The 22,500-nt window shown below is 37.0% G+C and overlaps 1 protein-coding gene and 1 long non-coding RNA gene across 3 annotated transcripts in view; both read right to left on the bottom strand.

The window, feature by feature from the left end:
• Window positions 1–4,360, bottom strand: part of LOC149133962 (uncharacterized) — a 14,103-nt gene extending 9,743 nt beyond the window's left edge. The window contains exon 1 of the long non-coding RNA XR_016243507.1: window positions 888–4,360. This is a non-coding gene — a long non-coding RNA (uncharacterized LOC149133962). The remainder of the gene's footprint in view (window positions 1–887) is intronic.
• Window positions 4,361–9,087: 4,727 nt separating this feature from the next.
• LOC106874030 (uncharacterized) overlaps window positions 9,088–22,500 on the bottom strand; it is a 46,347-nt gene continuing 32,934 nt past the window's right edge. For both annotated transcript variants that reach the window (XM_014921590.3, XM_089359055.1), the window contains exon 2: window positions 9,088–13,828. In XM_014921590.3, the coding sequence (XP_014777076.1) occupies window positions 12,692–13,828 (1,137 nt within the window). In that variant the 3' untranslated portion in view covers window positions 9,088–12,691. The remainder of the gene's footprint in view (window positions 13,829–22,500) is intronic.

Genomic DNA, 22,500 nt, shown 5'->3' with positions numbered 1-22,500 from the left:
TTGAGGTTTGATTGTCCGTATTAGAATCAATGAGGAGGGTAGATGAGAAAGTCAGTACAAGATGGTTAGTGAGGAGGGTCGATGAGAAAGTTAGTACAAGATGGTTAGTGAGGAGGGTAGATGAGAAAGTCAGTACAAGATGGTTAGTGAGGAGGGTAGATGAGAAAGTCAGTACAAGATGGTTAGTGAGGAGGGTAGATGAGAAAGTCAGTACAAGATGGTTAGTGAGGAGGGTAAATGAGAAAGTCAGTACAAGATGGTTAGTGAGGAGGGTAGATGAGAAAGTTAGTACAAGATGGTTAGTGAGGAGGGTAGATGAGAAAGTCAGTACAAGATGGTTAGTGAGGAGGGTAGATGAGAAAGTCAGTACAAGATGGTTAGTGAGGAGGGTAGATGAGAAAGTTAGTACAAGATGGTTAGTGAGGAGGGTAGATGAGGAAGTTAGTACAAGATGGTTAGTGAGGAGGGTAGATGAGAAAGTTAGTACAAGATGGTTAGTGAGGAGGGTAGATGAGAAAGTTAGTACAAGATGGTTAGTGAGGAGGGTAGATGAGAAAGTTAGTACAAGATGGTTAGTGAGGAGGGTAGATGAGAAAGTCAGTACAAGATGGTTAGTGAGGAATCCTGAATAAAGTACAAAGTCTTACGGTCGTTTCAAGAAGATAGAGGTTGGTATGGGCGAGCCGACTCCAACCATAGCAATTATCTATACTTCTCTCGAAAGAGTTAGGGGATTCAAAAAGTTGTTAAAATTTTAATTGTTTTTTTTTTATTTCCCATAAAGGGTTACATAGAAACGACGCCGCAAAACACGTGGGGACATCTAACAAAATGAAATTATAACATGAATGAAAAAATGAAATGATTTATGAAAACGTGCTACCTACCTCACCTCACCAGCATCATTTACTTCCTTTTTATATCCAGTTCATGTTTATACCATATCGTTCTTCTAACTCTCCGTTTTCTATTTCTTTTGGTATTTCCTTTAAATCACAAACCACTTTTCTATATCCAAAACCTTCTTTGTACTCCATCACTTCTCTCTCAAGCGACCTTCTGGTACCAATGCGCATGCGACCGTTTCTTCTTTTTTTTTTACTTCCTTTCGCATTTACATTCCTTACGTCCTCTCACTGTGATAACTTCTCTCTCAGTCTCCGATCGACACCTTTACAGAAAACACAAGCATAACACATGGGGGTGGGAGCCTTGTGATTTTTGTATGTTTGTATTTTTTTATTTCGTTTTTGTGTCGGTGGGGAACGGGTGGGTTTGGTGTCCGCAGTGGGAGGTGGGGTTGAGAGGGTATGGGTGGGGTGGGGACGGGTTAGGGGTGCACTTTGACTGTCCTTCTTCCTCTTCCTCTGTTCTACCCTTCCAGCTACTCTCCATCCTTCCTCATCAGTTTCATCCTTCTCTTCCACCATCTCCCTCTCCACCTTCTCCTGTGCATGCTGGTTCTTTTGAGGGCAGTCCGCTCTGTGGCCCTTTGACGGCTTCATTATTTTTTCTTCATGTGTGCTTATTCCTCCTCATTCGCGGACTCTATTCATCAGAATCTTCTTCAAGACGTGATTCTACAATCTTCTCCACGAGTTCCTCCACATCTCGCTTCTTCGGACCAGCCATAATGCTGGCTCCCCCTCACGGGGAAAAACAACAATTGTTTTAACGATTTAACAGCAACAATGTTCAATAAATGTTCCACAAATATCATTTTAACAAATAATAACACAATCCGTAATCCGAAGCGAACGGTTCGGACCTACTCTTCAAGCGGATGATACAATTAAAGTTACAGGTTAAGATACATTACTATTTCTTTATTTGGAACTACGGCTACAACACAGAGGTGGGGGGGGGGGGGGACAGTACAAGGACAGAAAACAACACGAAAATGGGGACAAAAACCTAAAACGAATGAGAATGAAATGTTATATAAAAATGAAGAAATGAAATGGCTGCATGCAGTACCATTTGAACGTTTATACACGCTATTTACAATCGTTCAATTTTTGCATTGTTTTTTTTTTTTTTCTTAATCATCTTTCTTTTTTCTCTCTTTTTTTTTCCCATGAAACACTTTTACTGTTTTTTCCTCTTTTTTGTTCCTTTTTTTTTCTTTGTTTTTCCTTTTTTTTTCAACAAAACAATTTTACTTACTTTTTTTTCTTTTTAATACCTCATGAAAGGCTCCAAGTCTTTTAGCTCAACTACTGGTGGCAGGTGTTCGAACTCCCCCAGATTAAGATACATTACGATGTTATGTATTTTAAGATGGATCCATAATATGAAGGGTGACTAGATTAAAATCCTAAACGCTAATTATTTTGGGGGAAGAATTTAAAAGTTGAAAAATATTTCTGTCTACAGGTAATTAATTATGACATCAGATATCTTATTAAATAAACTAATTTTGTTGGCACGGAGTTTATGGATCGCTTCCTTCGTGCATAAATTGCCATTTTTAGTGTGTGTCTTATATGGTGTGGTTTCCGTTATTAGAAACCAATCTAGACTAGATTCTTTATTGTGCATTTTTAATTTATTGATGTGGGTAGGGAGCATGGCTGAATTTTTAGTTTCGTGGTTAGTAAATGAGTTTGTATGCGCTCTATACCTAATTTTAAAATCAGTCGTACTTCCTATGTAAATCTATGTAAAACGGATTGAGACTTCAACTTTATATACGACATTTCTCCTTAAACAGAAACCTTTTAGGGGACATAGTTCCCTATTCTGACAATTACGTTTTATTTCCAGGTTTAGCCTTTCTATTTTTAATAACAGAGTTCTTCTTCTTATTCTTATTCTTCATATTAAGGTCATCGAAATTATCATCTCTATTAATGCCGTTCTTTCTAAGTTTAAGTCTATTGTTGGCCGCGCGATTATAGATCCTAGATTGGATGTGGTTGAGTAAGATAATTTAAGGCAGGATCTATTAAATGTAGAGTAATATTTATCGCCTAGTGGGAAGTTCTTATCGAGTTGTTCCTATTCTGCCCAGTATAGTTATTGTTATTATAATTGAATAAATTATAGTATTGAATAAATTATAGTATCTATAGTTGCTGGTTTCTATATTCAGGGGCGGGGGTTGTTCATGGGAGGTGTGTCGATGTTTGAATTCGCAATATTTGGAAACCGTTTTCCTAATTCGTTTTTAAATATTGTGTTCTTAATATAATATTTTTTTCTCTTGAATCCACTGTCTTTTATTGCTGTGTTATAAAGGGGGGCAAAATCATCGAAGATCTTTTCGTTTGCGGATAAATTAGATATTCTAACATATATGTATAATGTGTGTGTGTGTGTGTGTGTGTCTAATGTTTTATTGAAGCTGAAAAGACTTCAATATTGTTCAAAATATTCACGACTGTCTAATCATCAGTCAAGTGAAACTCTGAGTTACAGTTCGTCAAGGCTTTTCAACTTCAATAAATCACTATTTTTACTCTGCAAAAGTCAACTTCCTGCCATGTCCGAAAACCACAATCAGAAAATACTTACCTTTTTTTCTGGTTTGTTTTTTGATGGTAGGGTATTCTTCGAGGAATATTTGGCTACTATTTCTAGCAGGTCGAGGCTTTCTCGTTGGCGACATATAAATTGTAAATATCATACATTCGTGCATTCTAGAGTCCATTTGTGCTGTATTTAAGAAAGTAATATAGAAAAGTGATAGTCCATGGAATGGCAACTGTCTTGAAATGGACAATTCTTCGGTGGGTTTCAGTGAAATGATTCCCCAACAAGATTTGAAACGGAAACGTAAATATAAGACTAAACACATCACAATAAAAAAAAAAGAAAAAGATAGTGTCCTCCCTCAGGCATCGATAGCAGTTCGTTTTTTCAAAAAAATATTTCTGTAAGACTTTGATTTGTAATGATCGGTTCCACTCGATTGATCTGCCTTAAGTATGTAACTGATATTTCTTCTATTCTCGATTCCGGAGCGTTGAGTAGTGAAGTCTACTCACGTAGAATTTGAACTCAGAATGTAGAAGGAAGGTCGCAAATACCCAAGGGCGTTTAGTCTGGCGTTCTACTGCTTCAGCCACTCAACAAACTTAGCTTTGTAGAATACAATGATGATGATGATGATGATGATGGTTGTGGTGGTGGTGGCGGCGGCGGCGGCGGCGGTGATGATGATGACGATGACGGCGGTGATGACGTTGGTAGTGATGTTCTAAGAGTCGATGACTAAGAGCATAATAAAGAGAAAGAGGATCGCCTCCAGCTTCGCAGTTCATTCCGAAGAGAATCTCGATATTTTCTTCAAAAACGTGAACAAACAAAATGGAGCCCTCCGCTCTCAATACACAACAACAACAATAACAGCAAGAAGAACAGTATCCGTAACATCGTCAATAATAAACAAGCGATCAAGCTCTATGGATGGCATATGAATAAAGTGAATGAATAATCAGAAATCTTTACAAATGAAGTTTTATATTTTTATTTATTTATTTATTTTTAAATTTTATTTTTAATATATTTCCTTTTTGGAAAAAATAAATAAATAAATATCGACAAAAGAAAATGTCAAGTAAAAAAACCGAATAAGTTGTTGAGTAACAAAGACAGAAATCTTAATAAAACGATATCCAACTCTTATAAAAGAATACAACATATCGATGGCGGAGAGAACAACATTGATCTAGACTTGTTTCCTATCAGGACATGGCATTTATGTTATTATTATTATTATTATTATTATTATTATTATTATTATTATTATTATTATTTTTTTTTTTTTTTTTTTTTTTTTATTATTATTAAATTTGGGACATGAATGACTTTTACATTTTATTTCAACCAGTTTTTGTCACTTTTTTTTCTCTTCACTCAAGAAATATAATTGTAGAAATAATCGAGTATTCATTATTTTGGAAATTTGTCGTTTTGTGTTTCCGGTCATTCATTGATTTTTGCGTTGTTGTTGCTGTTGTTGTTGTTGTTGATGATGATGATGATGATGATGCTTAACCCAAGGTTAACCTTAACCAAGCCAACATATGATCAAACCCAAATCTCTCTCAAACCACGGTTAAAAAAGATACATAGCAGTCATAAGACAATGTATTTTCGAAATCCCATAAAATTTACAGGATGGTCATATTTAGGATGCTTTTGATTACAAGCATGTTCGATCGGTTGACATAAGCTAAACAACAACAGTAAATATACTACAATCTTAGGGTTTGTATACAATAAAAAGAAGGTAACAAATTGTTGAGATGGCCGCGATGCCACAGCAAAAAGCTTCCAATCTATTTATCATTTTAATGCTGTTGAACACTACAATTATTAACATTTCAAAATCATTAATCACTAAATATCACACACAACACTATAAGCAGTTCGTTATTAAAATTAATTACGCAAAACACCACACAATAAATATGTGGATTCTAAAGTTGAAAATATATGTGGTGGCCGGGGGTCAAAAGTGAACCCTTTCATGCACTTGACAAACTCTGTTTTGCACCACTCAACATCTTTGGTCCACGGTTAAATGGTAGAGATAAGTATATATATATAAAGAAGAAGAAGAAGAAGAAGAAGAAGAAGAAGAAGAAGAAGAAGAAGAAGAAGAAGAAGAAGACGAAGAAATGTAGAAAACGACTAGAACTACAACTTGCTTGTCCATAAAGTCTTCTGTCAAGTTACATGGAATAGGGTGGAACTGTTTATCGTGCCCAAACCTTTTGGTAACGTAGCTAAGCGGTGCCCCAGCATGGCCGCAGTCTAATAACTGAAACAAGTAAAATTAAAAGAGATAGATAGCTAGCTAGCTAGCTAGATAGATAGATAGATAGATACGTGTATGTACAATATATTATGTATGTATGTATGTATGTATGTATACTGGTATGTGCATACTTTTAATGTGTATACAAACGTGGAAGGGGACTAGCTGTAATATTTTGTCTTAGAAAAACTTCTCAAAGAGACTTGTGTTCAAAATGCACCTGTGTCCCACTCCTGTATAAACATTAGAAATGTATAGACACCCCAATATTTTTAGATTGTTTCACGCACACACACAAACGCATACAAAAAGGTTGTAGATTATTAAATTAGGCGGTGAAAAAAGTAATCTTTATGGCATGACCTCAGGAAACGCCCTGTTTTAAAGAAACCTACCTTCGATTGACCATCCTTATTTCTTCGCATAGCAACGCTTATGTATTTCAAACGCTAAAACTATTAACACACAAACTCATATGCGCGCGCACCCGTATATATTTGTACGCCTCATTCTGACATGAATTGAATAATGTTCTGATTTTAGTACGAGCTGAGAAGGTTAAGATGTAGGGCTTACAGTTATTAGGTCGTGAGGTCGTGGGTTCAATTATCGGATGAGGAAGCGCTTTGGGTCCACGCACAAGGTACTTCATTTCATCTGAAAATAGCACCACATGGAATCCCGTAACTAGCCTGTAAATAAGACATTGAACAACGACTCGTCATAATCTGAACACAAAATACGTTAGAAAAGCGTGATAATGTCGCTATTTCGGAACATCAAGGCATCAGACTCACACAAAAATCATTTGTAGTCTGAGTAATTTACGTTGACAAAATTTTACAAACAAAAGAAGTGGGGAGAAGTGTAAAGAACGTAATCGTTTTAGGTCTGCCTCTAAAGCGTGAACAGTGATGTGTTTATAGCAACAAAAAGAGAAGAAAAAAGAAAAGAAAGATATGACTGTTGGATTTTTCGTCGGAGTATTAGAGACGTAAATGAATTGAAGCGATTCGAACTAGAAATATAAACCAAGTTGTAATGTCTTTTTGAGAAATTAGGCTGAGCATTAGTCATTGCTTTCAAATGATTTAACATCAAAGATAAAGGAAAATAAATCATATAAAACGTCATTCTTTCTTTTATAGTAAAACAGCATCAAATGATCGCAATTTCATCTGATATTTTGAAATAGATGGAGAGCGAATATCTAGATTTTCCGCAATATGTATGTAATGCATCCATCCCCCGACACAGACACACATACATATATATATACTTACATACAATACATACATATCATTTAATGTACACAGTATAAAGAAATGAGCTACTAATCGTTTAGTAAAGCTACTAACTTGGTTTGAAGACAACCTACAGAATACATACATTCAAGTGTTGGTTTGTTTACGCCCCCACAATTCAATGGGTCGGCAAAAGTGGGTCGGATAAATACCAGACTTCAAAAATGAATACTGGAGTGGATTTGTTGGGCGAAAACCCTTCAAGCATAGTCGCTGTCCAGTGACTGGAACAAGTAAAAGTGAAAGAATGGACAAAGTGGTGTGGACGCTTAAATCTGCAGATAACAATAGGATACAGACCAGGACACAACCTTCTAATCAGCAAAAGATGTTAAAATAGTGTTTTGAACTGCAAAGTTTAAAATACCTTTTTTTTTTTTTTTTTTTTTTTTTTGCTGTCAGTTCTGAAAATCAAATAATGACAGGAAAATTCAGGTTGAGCTTGAAAGTAAAATAATTGAATAAATAGATAAATAAATAACAATGAGGAAAAATGTAAAAAAAAAAAATAGAGAAACATTATGGCTGCCGGAGAGTTATCGTTGTAGCCGCGAGGAATTGGTGTAGAGTTGATGTCAAGATTCGCTTCAGAGCACTATAAATTTTAGATCTTGTCAGAAATGCCAACGCTGTCTATCTATCTATCTATCTATCTATCTATCTATCTATCTATCTATCGACTGTGGCCATGCTGGGGCACCGCCTTGACGAATTTATAGTCGAATGAATCGACCCCAGTACTTATTTTTTTAAAACTTGGTATATATGTGTATGTGTGTGTTGGTGTGTGTGTGTGTGTGTGTGTGTGTGTGTTGTGTGTCTGTGTTGAGTGTGTGTGTGTGTACGCATGCCCACACAAATACATAGAGAGAGGGAGAGAGGGGGATGGATTGACGGATAGAAGGATCGATCGATGGACGGACAGACAGACAGACAGACAGACAGACAGGTAGGTAGGTAGGTAGGTAGGTAGGTAGATAGATAGGTAGGTAGGTAGGTAGATAGATAGGTAGGTAGGTAGGTAGGTAGATAGATAGGTAGGTAGGTAGGTAGGTAGGTAGAAACGAGGCGTGATGCTGTTGATGAGCCTGAGTCCTGAACACCGGAGAGAATGACTGAGGACAAAAACAAAACAAAACAAAAAAAACACACAAATATAATAAACATTTATCAGGATATTCTGCAGTAAATATTCATCGGACGAATATTTGTGTGAAAGTCGAATGAAATTTTACTTAATATACAATAATAGAGATGGGATTTGACTTGGCAGAAGACCGGCTGATGTAGGGAAAGGAATGTAATCGACCAATCGACCTCAGTATATCATTGGTACTTCATTTTAGCAATCCTCCGGGGGTGGGGTGGGGGTAGTTAAAATAGTTAGATTAAACTGCCTCGCGTGTGATTTAGATCTTCCAGAGATGACAACGGAATTTTTGCAAGTGAATTTGAATCAAAACTGCCAACTCAGAAAACAACATTTAGGTTTTATCGAGTTTTCTTTTTTTTTTTTTTTCTGTAAGGAAAATGACAATATTTACCGCCATGTTGTTAACGGTTTGTAAAATGCAATGCGATGTCAGAATGAATCAGACAAACAGTAACTTTTTATTGACAGCTCAAAGTTAAGTTTAAAGTGTGTTTTGTTGAGTTATAGAAATATGTTTGTTTCTGTAGCTTTTGGACACTCGGTACGTCTAGAAGGAAATTATGTAACTATGAAATGAGTACTGTGAAAACCCAAATACTTTGGATCATATGTAAAGGTTTGGAAGTGATTTTCAATCTGCCTGACCAACAAAAGTGGTTATTCAAACTTAAATTATTTTTGTGCGTGATGTAAAATAGCTCCAGGCCTCAAGAGAACTTTCGACAAAGTCAACACTCCGAACTTAGCGTCAAGTTGTGTAAAATGGCAGGCAGGGCGCATATGAAAGAACCGTAGACTATAGAGTAGCGAAGAGTAGAAGGAAAGAAAATAAAACTTGAAAAAAAAACTCCAATAAAAAAATATCCAGTTAAAATATTTCTTTATTTAAATATCACCATCATCATCGACATTACAAAAAAAAAAACATATATAATAAACATTTATAAGGATATTTACAGTAAATATTCATCGGACGAATATTTGTGTAATCTATGTACAACGGTGTGAAAGTTGAATGAAATTTTACTTAATATACAATAATAGAGATGGGATTTGACTTGGCAGAAGACCGGCTGATGTAGGGAAAGGAATGTAATCGACCAATCGATCTCAGTATATCATTGGTACTTCATTTTAGCAATCCTCGAGGTGGGTGGGGGCTACGGGATAGTTAAAGTCAACCCCGGCAGCATTTGAACTCGGAACGAAGAAGGTCGTAACTAAATATGCTGCCATTTAACACAACCCACTATGGTTTCTGACTTTGCCCTTCGAAAACAAAAATAAAAGAAAATATAGGAGGATCAATTAATTATATTATTCAACATATTCCCCTCTCAGATTCTCACACTCATTGCAGCAGTCCTTCAGTTTTTCTAAGCCCTGTAAAAGAACTTGGAGGGTTGAGCCTCCAACCAGACCTTTCGCAATATCTTTAAAGCCAAGAACTATATATATATATATATATATATATATATATATAGAGAGAGAGAGAGAGAGAGATACGAATGTATGTATGTTATATATATATATATATATATATGAATGTATGTATGTTATATACGTATGCATATAAACAGAAGAGACACATATGTCCGTCGTGCTAATGATTTTTCTGTCAGAACGCCGCCTTAGCTTTAGTTTATAAAAAGAAGTTTCAAATTTTAGAGCAAAGTCAGAAATTTACGGGGGTGGGGTGATGGAGATGGTGGAAGATGGAGGGGGGGGGCAATTACATCGACCTCGGAGAAGTTAACTGTAATATAGTTGTCGCTTATCCTCGGATTAGCTCTGAATAAGACTAGCTAGGGTCAAATGAGGTTCATTCATGAAAATACCGTCTTTTAATATTTTGTGGAACTGGTCCAATGTGTCCTTCTTTTTTAAGACAGTAGAGTATGTTTTGAGATTTGACAACTGTTTCTAACGTATCGTGGACACTCCGATTGTTGACTGGGAAAGTTGAATGAAATATAACTGGGCGGGGCGTTTAATTCTATTTTTATAACAATAATATCTTAAAATCACAATTTTTGTGAATAGTTAATCTATTAACGTTGACTGAATGAGAAGCGACTACAGTCTGTCTGTTCATGGTATGCATGTTCTAAAATGGGTCACCTTTATTCAAACATCGAATTTACCAACTGAAACACATAATACACTATTTTGTCTTTTATTATAAATAGTTGACAGGTTTAAAATTATTCATCGATCGAAATAAGATAATCGGTGAATAGATTAAAGAATATAGGCAACTTATTTCAAAATAAGTGTTACGTCATGAAGACGTGAATAAAAGAGATTTGACGTAGTTCGTGATTGGGAGCAAAAAGAAAATGGTCGTGTTGTTTAGTATTATATTTTATAGTACGACTAAACAACTGTAAACCTCTCGTTTACTGGTCTTTGTAGAACACTATTCAATGAAATGTGTGTGTGTGCGTGTGTGTGAGTATATATATTATATATATAAATATATGGTGCAGATAAAAAGATACAAATTACAGTAGCGAACAAGAATGTTAGTTTAGTATTCGATGATTCATGAGTCTGACGATGAAACCTTTACCGTTCTTTTATTTTTATTTCTATTTCTCCATTTTAGAATCGATCTAATTGCTGATAGCTAATCAAATCAATGTAATAATTTATTATTAAAAGTTTACACCAATAGTGATCATCTTCGTTCGGTTACGAGACAAATGTGACCTGACTCCTAACCGCATCAGCCGGAGACAGTGGGTGGAGTCGTTACCGCATATTTACAGCACCGCCTTGCCTCCTACATAACTGAACTATTCCATTCACGTGGTGCATATTTACGACTTAGTGGACTGGGACGTTGAGTGTTAAGTATCTTGATTATGAACAGTTTGGGTACAGCGTAACACAACACCTCACATTTGCTTGTGTGAAACCTTCACAGCACAGCCATCTGCAACTTCCGCCCATCACACATTTTTATTTCAATGAAATAATATTTTAAAGAGAATCCGTCTGCCAAAGAAATGCGTTTTCAAATATCAAATATTCTCAGTTATTTTGAAGATAGGTTTTTTTTTTTCATATTTTTTCACGTGACAAAATTTAATAATAAATAGATAAATAAATAAATAAATAAATAGAGTCCTTGAATAAAGAAAGAATAAAAAGAAATAAATATAGAGATGATCAGATTCCTATCGAATACAGCGGACATGTTGTTTCGCCATCAACGTCGTTTGCCGGCTGAAAGTTCGTTAACATATTGGATGTACCTGTTTGCTGTAGCAATAGGTTGGCTTAATATATAAACAGCGACTGGAAGACATTGCTAATTACAAACATCTAACTCTTATATATATCTTACTATTATATATATATAATCAATATCACAAACAAGGTACATGTGTAAGCAAACACCTCGAAGCTGCGGTGTTTCAACTGAGACTTCTTTAAAAAGGTGTCGTGTTAAAACAAAAACAAAAAAAAACAGCATTCTCAAAACTAAGCGAAACGAAATCGCGTCCGAAGTGAAAGAGGGCGACAGACATCGATATTTCTGGAGAATGGAAGTGACTGAGAAATATCGATGTCTGTCGCCCTCTTTCACTAAACACACGCACACGCATATGGGGTTTCGCGTTGCGCTGTGCTCAGCAATAATTAGAAACATTTTATGCAAATATAAAGTTCCTAATTCTTGCTTCGGAAAGTATCTTAACATCTCTTCTAAAACTAGCTGATAATAATTCATAAATGTATGTTATTTCTATTTGTTTTGTACTTTTTGTAAACTAAATTATTAACAAAACAAAAAATGCTTCATCTTTCATAGTTTCCCCATCAACTGTTTCCGCTGGAAACATTCTGGGAAGCATCTGTTGGCAGTCATTCAATATTTATCTCATTTAGTTAATTACTGAAAAACGGTCAAACAGGTAACATAAACATTCAGTCTTTAAGCAAAAACAAATCTGTAAACCTTTACATTGAAGGTAACAATAACGCGCACACGCACGCGTGAACACATTCACAGTTGTGAGGTTCGTATTCACAACGCTATTTACACGGTATTCATTATATAAATTGGAAGTGTAATGGATGCCGGATGTGACGCTTTTCACAACAAACTATCCAGTCGGATAGATAGAACAGCGCGTAAGAGTGAGTGAGTGAGTGAGTGAGTGAGAGAGAGGGGAGAGAGAGAGAGGGAGAGGGAGAGAGAATGAGTAAGTGAGTAAAGCTTTTCGTTATACAAAGGAGTTATAAGAATTTGTTAGTGCTTACAGGGTTACAGCTTTCTTTTCTACGGGCGTTGTAACGATTTGGGGAAAGGAAAGGTGGGGAAATGTAAGAAAATTGTTTTTTTCTTTAAATAAAAAGAACAAAATTCAATAAGAAAACATATGTAGAAGTTAAGGACTGGAGTCTTAAGCACGGCAGACGTGACATTAAACCGAAGTTGTAAATAACTTCGTTTCTTTAACAAGCAAATGTCAACAATAAGGACCAAGTAAAACACGTGCTAATACCATATAATATTACACTTCCGCTCCTAACCACAGGTATGGAAGGCTCCCGATTGTTCAATCTATAAATGTCAATATTTTTTTTTAATCCCTTGGATGAGAAACAAGGGCTGTCCTGGCAAATCACCTCATCCGAAGAGCGGTAATTTTCCAAAGATATTTTCTGCTTTAAATCTTTGAAAACACACCAGTTTCGGTAAAGAAGTTCGTCAAATGACCATTTGTCAAGAGAGATGCTATTATACGCAGCTGAATCAACTCTCCTTGAAAGCATCTTGTTGTTAACGGGAGAGTCTCGTTTAGTAGAAGACGACGACGAAGTATAATATATAGCTTTCTTTCCTTTCGATAAACCGAACAAGTTGCAGCCGCATGTGAATGTGTTACCATAAAACTCAAAGTTGGAGAACTCATTGGTCGAAAAATCGAACACATTGCAGCCGATGTCGGTGATGTCGTTCATGAAAAAATCAACATGTCTGACGTTGGTTACGGAAGAAAAGATGGCCGTTCCTAAGCGACCGATCTGATTAGAATAAATGGAGAATGTATAGACATTGGATACTTGATGAATAGCTTCCGTCTGGAAATCATGAATGGTCGATTCGAATATTGTCCATTCTCTGAGATTAAATATGTTGCTAAACGCATGTCTTTTTATAGTTTTGATAGTCACATTATGAAACTGGATTACAGTCTGGTTCCATAAATGGTTGAAAGCGTTCGTTTCTATTCGGTCGATGTTACAAACAGAAAACGACAATTCCTCCAAATTAGAGATGTTCTTAAACGCATCGCTCCGGATTACACGAATCTCACTGTTTTCGATCCTTAACAGAGTTAGATCTGGGAACCGAAGCATGGCATTTGCTGGGATTTCCTCTATTGACATTTCAGTGAGTAAGACTGACTTGGATATGGAAGGCAGATCAAGTGGAAAGGCATTCAGTCGGGAGCAAGATGTAAATCCAGATTTGCAAACGCATGATTTGGGACAGTATTCGACGGGCAAAGATCCTGTACCGCTTATCAACATCAGTTGTAGCCAGAACAGGACACTCTTCAAGTAACCCATTTTGTTGCCTTTCACCTACAAAAGATAAAAATAAAGATTTTAGTGAAATAATTATGAAACATACATTATCTTATTGAAATATATATGAATGTCCTTAAATATTTATACATGCACTTACAGCATGTATAAAAACACACAAATATATACAAAAAGAGAAAGAAAAAAGAGAAAAATAAAAAAGCATTCGTAAATATATAGATACTAGCAGCTAAGCCCGGTTTCACCCGTTCTGTTTGGATGGTGTGGCTGTGATCGTTTTCGGTTAGGCATCATCTATAACAGCGTTTCTCAACCTTATCATCTCGGGTCCGTTTCGATTGGAGCCTCCAGCTGTATGAAAATTTCCAGACTCCCCACCTCTTGTCAGAAAATAGCTTCAGAAGTGGTGAAGAACAAATTTGTACGTAGTCTGTTTCTGAGAAAAATACCTTAAGAATGAGAACCCAGGTTCGAAATTTCCCCAAGACACCTGATGAAGGCTGGAGGATATATCAGCCGAAACGTTGTGTTAACAACAAACAAGATGAGGACAAATATCCGTCAAATGTAAATAATATAAATAATGAAAGGAATACGTTTCATTATTTAAATAAGGAAATTTGTGAACTTTGAATATATAAGAGTATAAACAAGCGTAAAATAGTGTAAACAACTAAAATAAAAGTATATCTAAATAGCATTTTTTCCTTAATACTTTTTATGTAGTGGTCGAAGGAAGCGCTGGCTTTCGCTAAGAGTGGTCCACATAATCATTCGTGATGCAGAGGCTGGGAACCTATTTCAGTTCAGGAGTGAATCGTCATCACATGTCACTTAGTCGCAAGCACATGTCATATAGCTACAATAGAATGTCGTATCACCAACAATAATGTGATTTCTCTAAGACATCACCCAGTAATCTCTCAGGTCCATTTACATATTTCTCTAAACTTACAGCTGTTATGATTTCCCTCCCTCATGTTATGCCTCCATCGTAGATGGGTAGATTCGTTAGTACTTGTAAACATTAGATCTGTTCACAGGACCACATATACTTAGGAGCATCACGAACAAGTACGTATATGCCGAAAACACATCTACGCATTAACAACACACACGCGTTTGTAGGCACATACATATATTTACATACCCCGATAGAAAAACGAAATCTTCCAAAGGTGTTCCATCTCTTTCGATGAAATGAGACTCGCTACCACGATCACCACCACCACCACCATCCACATTCCTGGTAGAATTTGATTCCTGGTAGCGTGTTATGTCCTTGAGCAAGACACTCTATTTCACGTTGCTCCTGTTCACTCAGCTGGCAAAAATAAGCAGTAGTTGTAATTCAAAGGACCAGCCTTGTTGCATTCTGCGTCACACTGAATCTCCCTGGGGACTACATTAAGGGCATGCGTGTCTGTGGAGTACTCAGCCACTTGCACGTTAATTTCACGAGCAGGCTGTTCCAACGACCGGACCAACTGGAACCCTTGTCGTCGTTGCCGACGGAGTGCCATTTTACTTTTTGCTCTTATCTTGATACATAAATCATCTCAAGTAACATTATCTGGTATGTGTGTGTCTCCTCCCCGTTTTTTTCCAACGCCGTATCATATGTTTTTAGGAAGATATGGTTGCTATTTCAAACATTGTGAGGATTGGTAGAACAACAGCTTATGTCCGGTTTCTGTAGCGTTCAGTGGATAAAATAACACCACTACCACCACCGCCACCAACACCATTGCAACCACCACCATTGCAACCACCGCCACCAACATCAACACCGCTAACACCGCTCGCTGGTAAACTGGAAATAAGTTGTCGAGAGTTGGAAAAGAGTGACACACGAATTAACGACGAAAGAAATATTTTATTCAGACTGCGCAGAATAGGTATGTTACACCTAATCATATATATATATATTATATGGCATATGATAGTACCACGATATCGACCTGACTATCGGATGTTGTCACAATGGTCACATCGCTGGTCACAATGCGTTTTGCATTGTTCTGGCTTCCGAATGACGCCACGCACTCTAGTTAGGCGAGCAGACCAACATACCCATCTGATCGGAAGGCTGTTCCGTTAGTGGGCGACCCATTTACAGCTGGGTGAACTGGGGGAACATGATATGAAATTTTTTGCTCAAGAACACAACGCACGTGTGTGTGTGCCTGTACGAATATATATGTGTATGAGTGTGTAAGAGCGAGGCAAGACATTAAACTGTATCCGATGGTGAGAGTTCAGGAGTTTAAGAGAATATGGAGTTAGCGATTAGTTCCCACTGCATCCAGGTCCGCTTTGGTCCCGGGTCGGGAGTTCCTGTCAAAGGCCCAGGTATGAGTCAAGCTGGAGCATCTGTTCCGGTGGCTTGAAGCATACTGTACTCAGGGAAAGCTGGACAATCGTCACGTCACACAAAGCCATCAGTGTGTCACTATGCCCTGGGGCCAGGTTAACCAATTCCCTCGTTTTACCAGAGTAAACTCTTTACAAAATAAACTGACAGAAGACAACGGGAAACCTCGGCTGTGCCTTTATATTTCTCAAGAAAACTCATGAACCTTCAGATTTTGGAATGGTGCTACGTCCTGCAGTCGTACATATGGAACATGAAGAGAGAAAATTCGACATAATTAAGATCAGCGATGCTGAACCTTTTCGTATGAAATAGACTAATTTGAAGAATCAAATTTAGAGGAGGGCTGCATCGTAGAATTACCAAAATAAGTCATATTTTTTTGTAATCTTTTTGTCAGCACTCAAGACTTTTTGCAAGGGTTCTTCAACCCTTTTTTCAAGGGTTTTCCGTACTAGTGGGGTGGAAGGCGTAAGGTATTCTCAAAGTGGAGACCTGGCAGTAAATGGTAAAATGGTACGTTTTTTATTTGTTAAGGTTATCTCTACAGATTTTCGATAGAAATTTTGTAGAGATTATCCATTTTTCATTTTCGATCTCATTGCTGTTTACATTAGGCGTCTCGGATACGAAACGTCGTAACAAAATCAGTGTTGGTTATAATTTCTATAGAAAATCAACAGAAATAACTTTAACAAATAATGTAAGAGCACTGCTAACACAATAGAACACAGTATTGACTGATAAAAGCGTTTAATATACTTTGTATATCATGGTTGCAAAACGAAAATGACGTGTAGGTCATTAAGATGCATATTTAGTTATCGCTAAAAAGATAGGATTTAAATTTGATTTGACATTTTAACGACTGAGGCAAATAAATTCCATTTTGAATATATATAGTGAGATATATATAAGGACGAAATCCTCCATCAAGCTTGGTAATGGCCACTTTAACGTTTGTTAATGAAATCTTAAATATTTGATGTAGGAGATATGTCAGTAAACCTGGATTTCACGGCTTTCAGTTTTGAAAATGTTATACGGGAAGAATGAGTAGGCTGGAAACCCTGACTTATAAAATAAATACCAGAAATATACAAATATTATACAGAACGACTAAGTAATTTCATCCTTTGGAAAGAAAATGCTAAGAAAAATAATAAAACAGAAAACGAAACAGATATCAAGATAAGAGAGGTGAGGAAAGACAAAGATAGAAAGAAAGAAAAACGAAATTATGGGGAAAAAAAGAAAGAAAGAAAAAGTAAGATAAAAAAAAAGAGACAGAGAGAAAGATAGGAGAGAATGTATGAAGGAAAGGAGAAACTATAATAAAGGACAAGTGTGAAAAGAGAGAAAAACAAGAAAAGAAATACGTTCATAACTTGCTAAAAACAACAACCATAACAAAAAGCAAAAAAATAAAGAGTGAAAAACGAGTAAAATGAGTCGTTTGTTTTGGCTCAAGTGTCAAATGAAACACACGTGACTTCGAGAATATCTGGGTTTAATATAAATGGGGAAAAAAATTACTTTTAAGTAAACTCAAGTTTATATGCAATGATATGACTATTATGTATTTTGCATAGAAATTCTTGTCTAAGTGTAAGAAAGTTGTGTTTATGGTCACGTTGTTGGTGTTAAACCCTAGGCTGGAATTAATCGATCAGATCTATGGTTAAAAGTTTCCCACCTGTATCTCGTCCTTCTTTTTATATGTTACATCTAAGATTACACCATTCAATGTGTCCTTGTTTATTATAAGGAACTTATTGTTTGAGGGTGATTTGGTTGCTATTTCATTGGCTCAAAAAATGTAAACTAATAATCATATGTCTTGTAGTCAAATATCACAGCTCTCTCACTTCCCCACCGATCCCGTCTTAACCTTAAAGGCCCCCGAGGAAAGTAATGCACTGGAATCTCCCCAGACACAACGAAAGCTGACGAATTAACATTTGACTTATAGACTTGTGTCCATGCCTTAAGACGGCACTGCTACATATCCGCCCAACGCAACAGTGTTGCAACGTGGTTAGATGAGCTACGAAGGGCGGGGGGGGGGGGCACTACAAGACTTATCACATCAAAAGCGAATCAAACTCTCCGGACAGTTGTTGCAAAACAACCGAGCAGAAAATCACATGGGAGAGACCTGTGAGTTAATTATTGGTATAGAAAGCTGGCTTTCTGTAGGGCAACCCTCGGTAACCAATTCAAATTATCGACAAGGCAAGGATTATGGATACCAATAGCCTGTCTGTCTCGCTAATCCCTGGCGAAGAAAGCTACGAGTAACTTAGAATCGACGAGATTATCGCATATGTTGGTGCTGTGAGTAAAGCTAAAGTGGCAAAAGGATAATCCAGCAGACTTCGGAAGAGATGCAAGTCAAGAACACCATATCCCACAATACCTTCGCAATGCCAATGCTAGCAGCAATATGTGAGATATTCAAGTGGATATTTGAAAAGGTCCACAACTTGGATATCAGGACTGAACAGACAGTAATATTGACTGGTAACTTTCACATCAACAATGACACTGCGAAAATGTTGAACAGAGGGAGGGGGGAAGTAAGGCATATGCTCGGTCCAGACGGTCTTTGAGTGCCATTTTGTGTCATTAACGTTCGATCTTAAGCATCAAATGCGAACATAATGTGACCAACAATCAGTCCTGGAAAGAGCTAACAGCCAAAGCATCGAATCGCTGATCATGAAACTCGGTCTTCGATGGTCAAGACACATGTAGCAAGAATGGAAGAGTCACGGTTACCCACGCCGAGTCTTATTCAGTGAGCTCATTTCAGGGAAAAGACCACTGGGTTGCCTTCTTCGAAGATACAAGGACCAACTCAAAGCAATAATGAAAATTATATATATATATATATATATATATATATATATATATATATATATATATCGACCTACCTATCAATTTATTTATCTATCTACAGACAGATAGATAGATCACTGTTAGTCTGGCCAACAGAGAAAAAATACTCTTCGCTGAAACGGTCTAATGATAACCAGAGAACCTTCGTTGTTTTCGCCAGTTAGCTTAAAAAGATCAGATCTACCCCTATACTGCATTTATCATTGGAGTTATGGCCCTGTTTGTTGTTTTAGATTTAAAAAATTCCCTCGGGGCAGTTTGTGTCTACCAACTGCTTGAATAATTTACAGCTAATCCAAGTTTCTCAACTCAGTGTGTTACATATATGAGATATAAGTCTATTATATACTCGATGGATAAAGAGCATTCTGTTATAAGAAAAACAGCACAAAAAGCAATCAACTTTGTATTTTTTAGGCAGTGACTGACAAAGCTGCACCTTTTTGAATTGCAGGTGTAGTCCAACCAACGGGCTTTATACAGTTTCTGTTTAACCAATATCAGTCATAAAGTATAGATCAGCCTGAAGCTGTAGAAAATTACATTTGCCCAAGATGCCACGCATTGAGATCGAACATAGGATCTCTTTGTTGCGATGCGAATATATTAAACATTAAGCAATACAAACCGAAACAGAAAAATAAACAAAAATATTGCCAATGTAAGGAATCGTCTGTCTCGATCGCAACAACCATAAACAAAACGTCTTAAGATATTCAGTGACAAAGAAAGTAACACATTTGTAAGGACGAACAGTGAAGTTTGACCCAACGTGGGAAACTTTGAAGGTCGGTTATTGTCCCACGACTAACTTTTGTTATTCTATCAATTGGCCGGATATGTTCAGTTTTATGAATGGCATTTCTCAAAGCACCAAAACAATCCATGGTACGTTCTGAAATCGTTCATTTTTTATACATATGTATTTCAGATCTTATTAACAACTGTATCTAAGATGGCATCAAGTGCATCACACACACACTGATACCGCAAGGTAAAATCAGATGAAAGGATGAGCGTACATGAGCAGAAGACCATGCATGGCTATGTTAGTAGAAAACTCCGTGATGACAGTACCATTGATCATCAAAGCAGACTCTCATGGACCAACAACTGGATTACTACCTCTTTCTTTGAAGAGTATGCGTTTGCCATCCAGGAACAGGAAATATCAATCAAATACCTGATGCACAAAAGGGACAGAGATGCAGGAAAAGTAGTAAAATGTGACAGCCGATGCAGACTTTGTGGAGTTTACACTGAAGTTATCATCCACATCATAAGTAGTTCTCCGAAAATGTCATCACGGTATTATCTACCGATGTGACATGATGTTGTAGCTAGGACACTCTATAATGAAATCCGTCGGAAGGATAATCCGAAGACAGAAAAAATAAGAATCTACAATATGGTAGAAGCCATAGCCACTCATAACAAAAAGGAATACTGGTGGAATGTCCCAGTGAAGACCTCAATAAAATGTAAGCACAAGAGACCTGATATAATGATTTGGGATAGAGAAGAAAAACCGTGCACAATTGTGAAAATCAGCTGCCCAACGGGCGTTAACATAAAGCTGAAGATCAACGAAAAAGAGACCACCTCTGCTGAACTATTGAGGAACTTGCAGTTACTCTATTCAGATTACAAGTTCAGGTTTATACCTGTAATTATTGGGATCCCTCGGTGTATAATGTGTTCCGATCCATGGCTCACTTCCTGTGCTTGCGACATTTCATCAACCAAGAAGAGGTAGAGGCTCCAGTGAAGAAGTTATTCGCTTCGAAGTACAAGAACTGGAATCAGATTGTGCAACACGATGGCCTAAACTTTGAATGCTTGGCTGATTTAGTTCTAACTTGACAAATAAAGCAAATAAGTTACCAAAACATGGCAAAAGTTTTGACTCAACGCTATAAAGTTGGGCAGATGAATGAAAAGAGGAATAAAATTTAAAATACATTTTTATTCGGAAAATGATTTTATAAACTAAACAAGCAGAAAGGTAATTTGGACAATCTGTTACGTCAACTAAAACAAGCCATGTTTAACTTAATAGCACAGCATGGTACTCTCTCTCGCTTTCATATATATATATATATATATACGCAAGCACGCACACACACACACTCACACACACACACAAAAGCAAATGAATAATAACAGACGATGGATAAATGTCCGTTCATTACAGCCGTTTCCTTACTGTAATGAGCTGACATCTATCCATCGTCTGTTTATCATTCATTTGCTTCTAATACACCAAAGGGATTCACGACACGTCGGACAGCCTCGAGTCTACCAAGCAACGAGTTTTAAGTTCAAGTTCTGTCGAGGGTGACATTCCCTTTCATTCAATCGGGGTTGATAAAATGAGTGCCATTTGAACACTGGAGCCGATGTAACCGATTAAACCCGTTTCACATTTTGGCACAAGGCCACCAGCAATTTCGGAAGAGGATGTAAGTCGATTACATCTACCCCGGTGCTCACCTTCTACTTATTTTATCGATCTCCAAAGGGGATGAAAGGTAAAGTCAACCTCGGCGGAATTTGAACTCAGAACGTAGAGACGGGCGAAATGCCGCAAAGCATATGACCCGTCGACGTGCTGACGATTCTGCCAGCTCACTGCCTTAAGCTGATTTAATGATAATAAAAGAAGTAATAAAAACCAAGGCGTGTTTGTTATTGGCACAATGACCCTCCTAACATACAATAAAATCTGTTTCAACGCATGGATTCACATCAAGAATCTTGCAAGCAAACTACTATATGTGCATGTAAGTATGTATGTGTGTGTGTGTGTGTAAACTTTCATAGCCATCAAATATGATAACATCTTAGATAATAATGATAACACCTTAGGAAGTGATATATTAAGCTAAACGCTACACGAACGCACGCACACACACACACCCACACACACACACACATGCTCATATATATATGCATATATATTTAAAATTATATATGCATATATATATATATATATATATATATATATATATATATATATATATATATATATGCATATATGCATATATATATATATATATGTGTGTGTGTGTGTGTGTGTGTGTGTGTGTGTGCGTGTGTGTGTGTGTGTGTATGTGCGTGTGTGTGTTCGTATATTTATATATGAAGGCGCATGACTCAGTGGTTAGAGAGTCGGGCTCACAATCATAGTGGTAGTGAGTTCGATTCCCGAACCGGGCTGTGTGTTGTGTTCTTGAGCAAAACACTTCATTTCACGTTGCTCCAGTCCACTCAGCTGTAGAAATGAGTTGCCACATCACTGGTGCCAAGCTGTATCGGCCCCTTTGCCTTTCCCTTGGATAACATCAGTGATGTGGAGAGGGGAGGCTGGTATGCATGGGCTACTGGTGGCCTTCCATAAACAACCTTGTGCCTCGGAGGGGAACTTTCTAGG

Source organism: Octopus bimaculoides, chromosome 10, assembly GCF_046866305.1.
Source record: "Octopus bimaculoides isolate indiv1 chromosome 10, ASM4686630v1, whole genome shotgun sequence".
NCBI classification, from domain to species: domain Eukaryota; kingdom Metazoa; phylum Mollusca; class Cephalopoda; order Octopoda; family Octopodidae; genus Octopus; species Octopus bimaculoides.
This window is presented reverse-complemented; position numbering and strand designations above follow the sequence as displayed.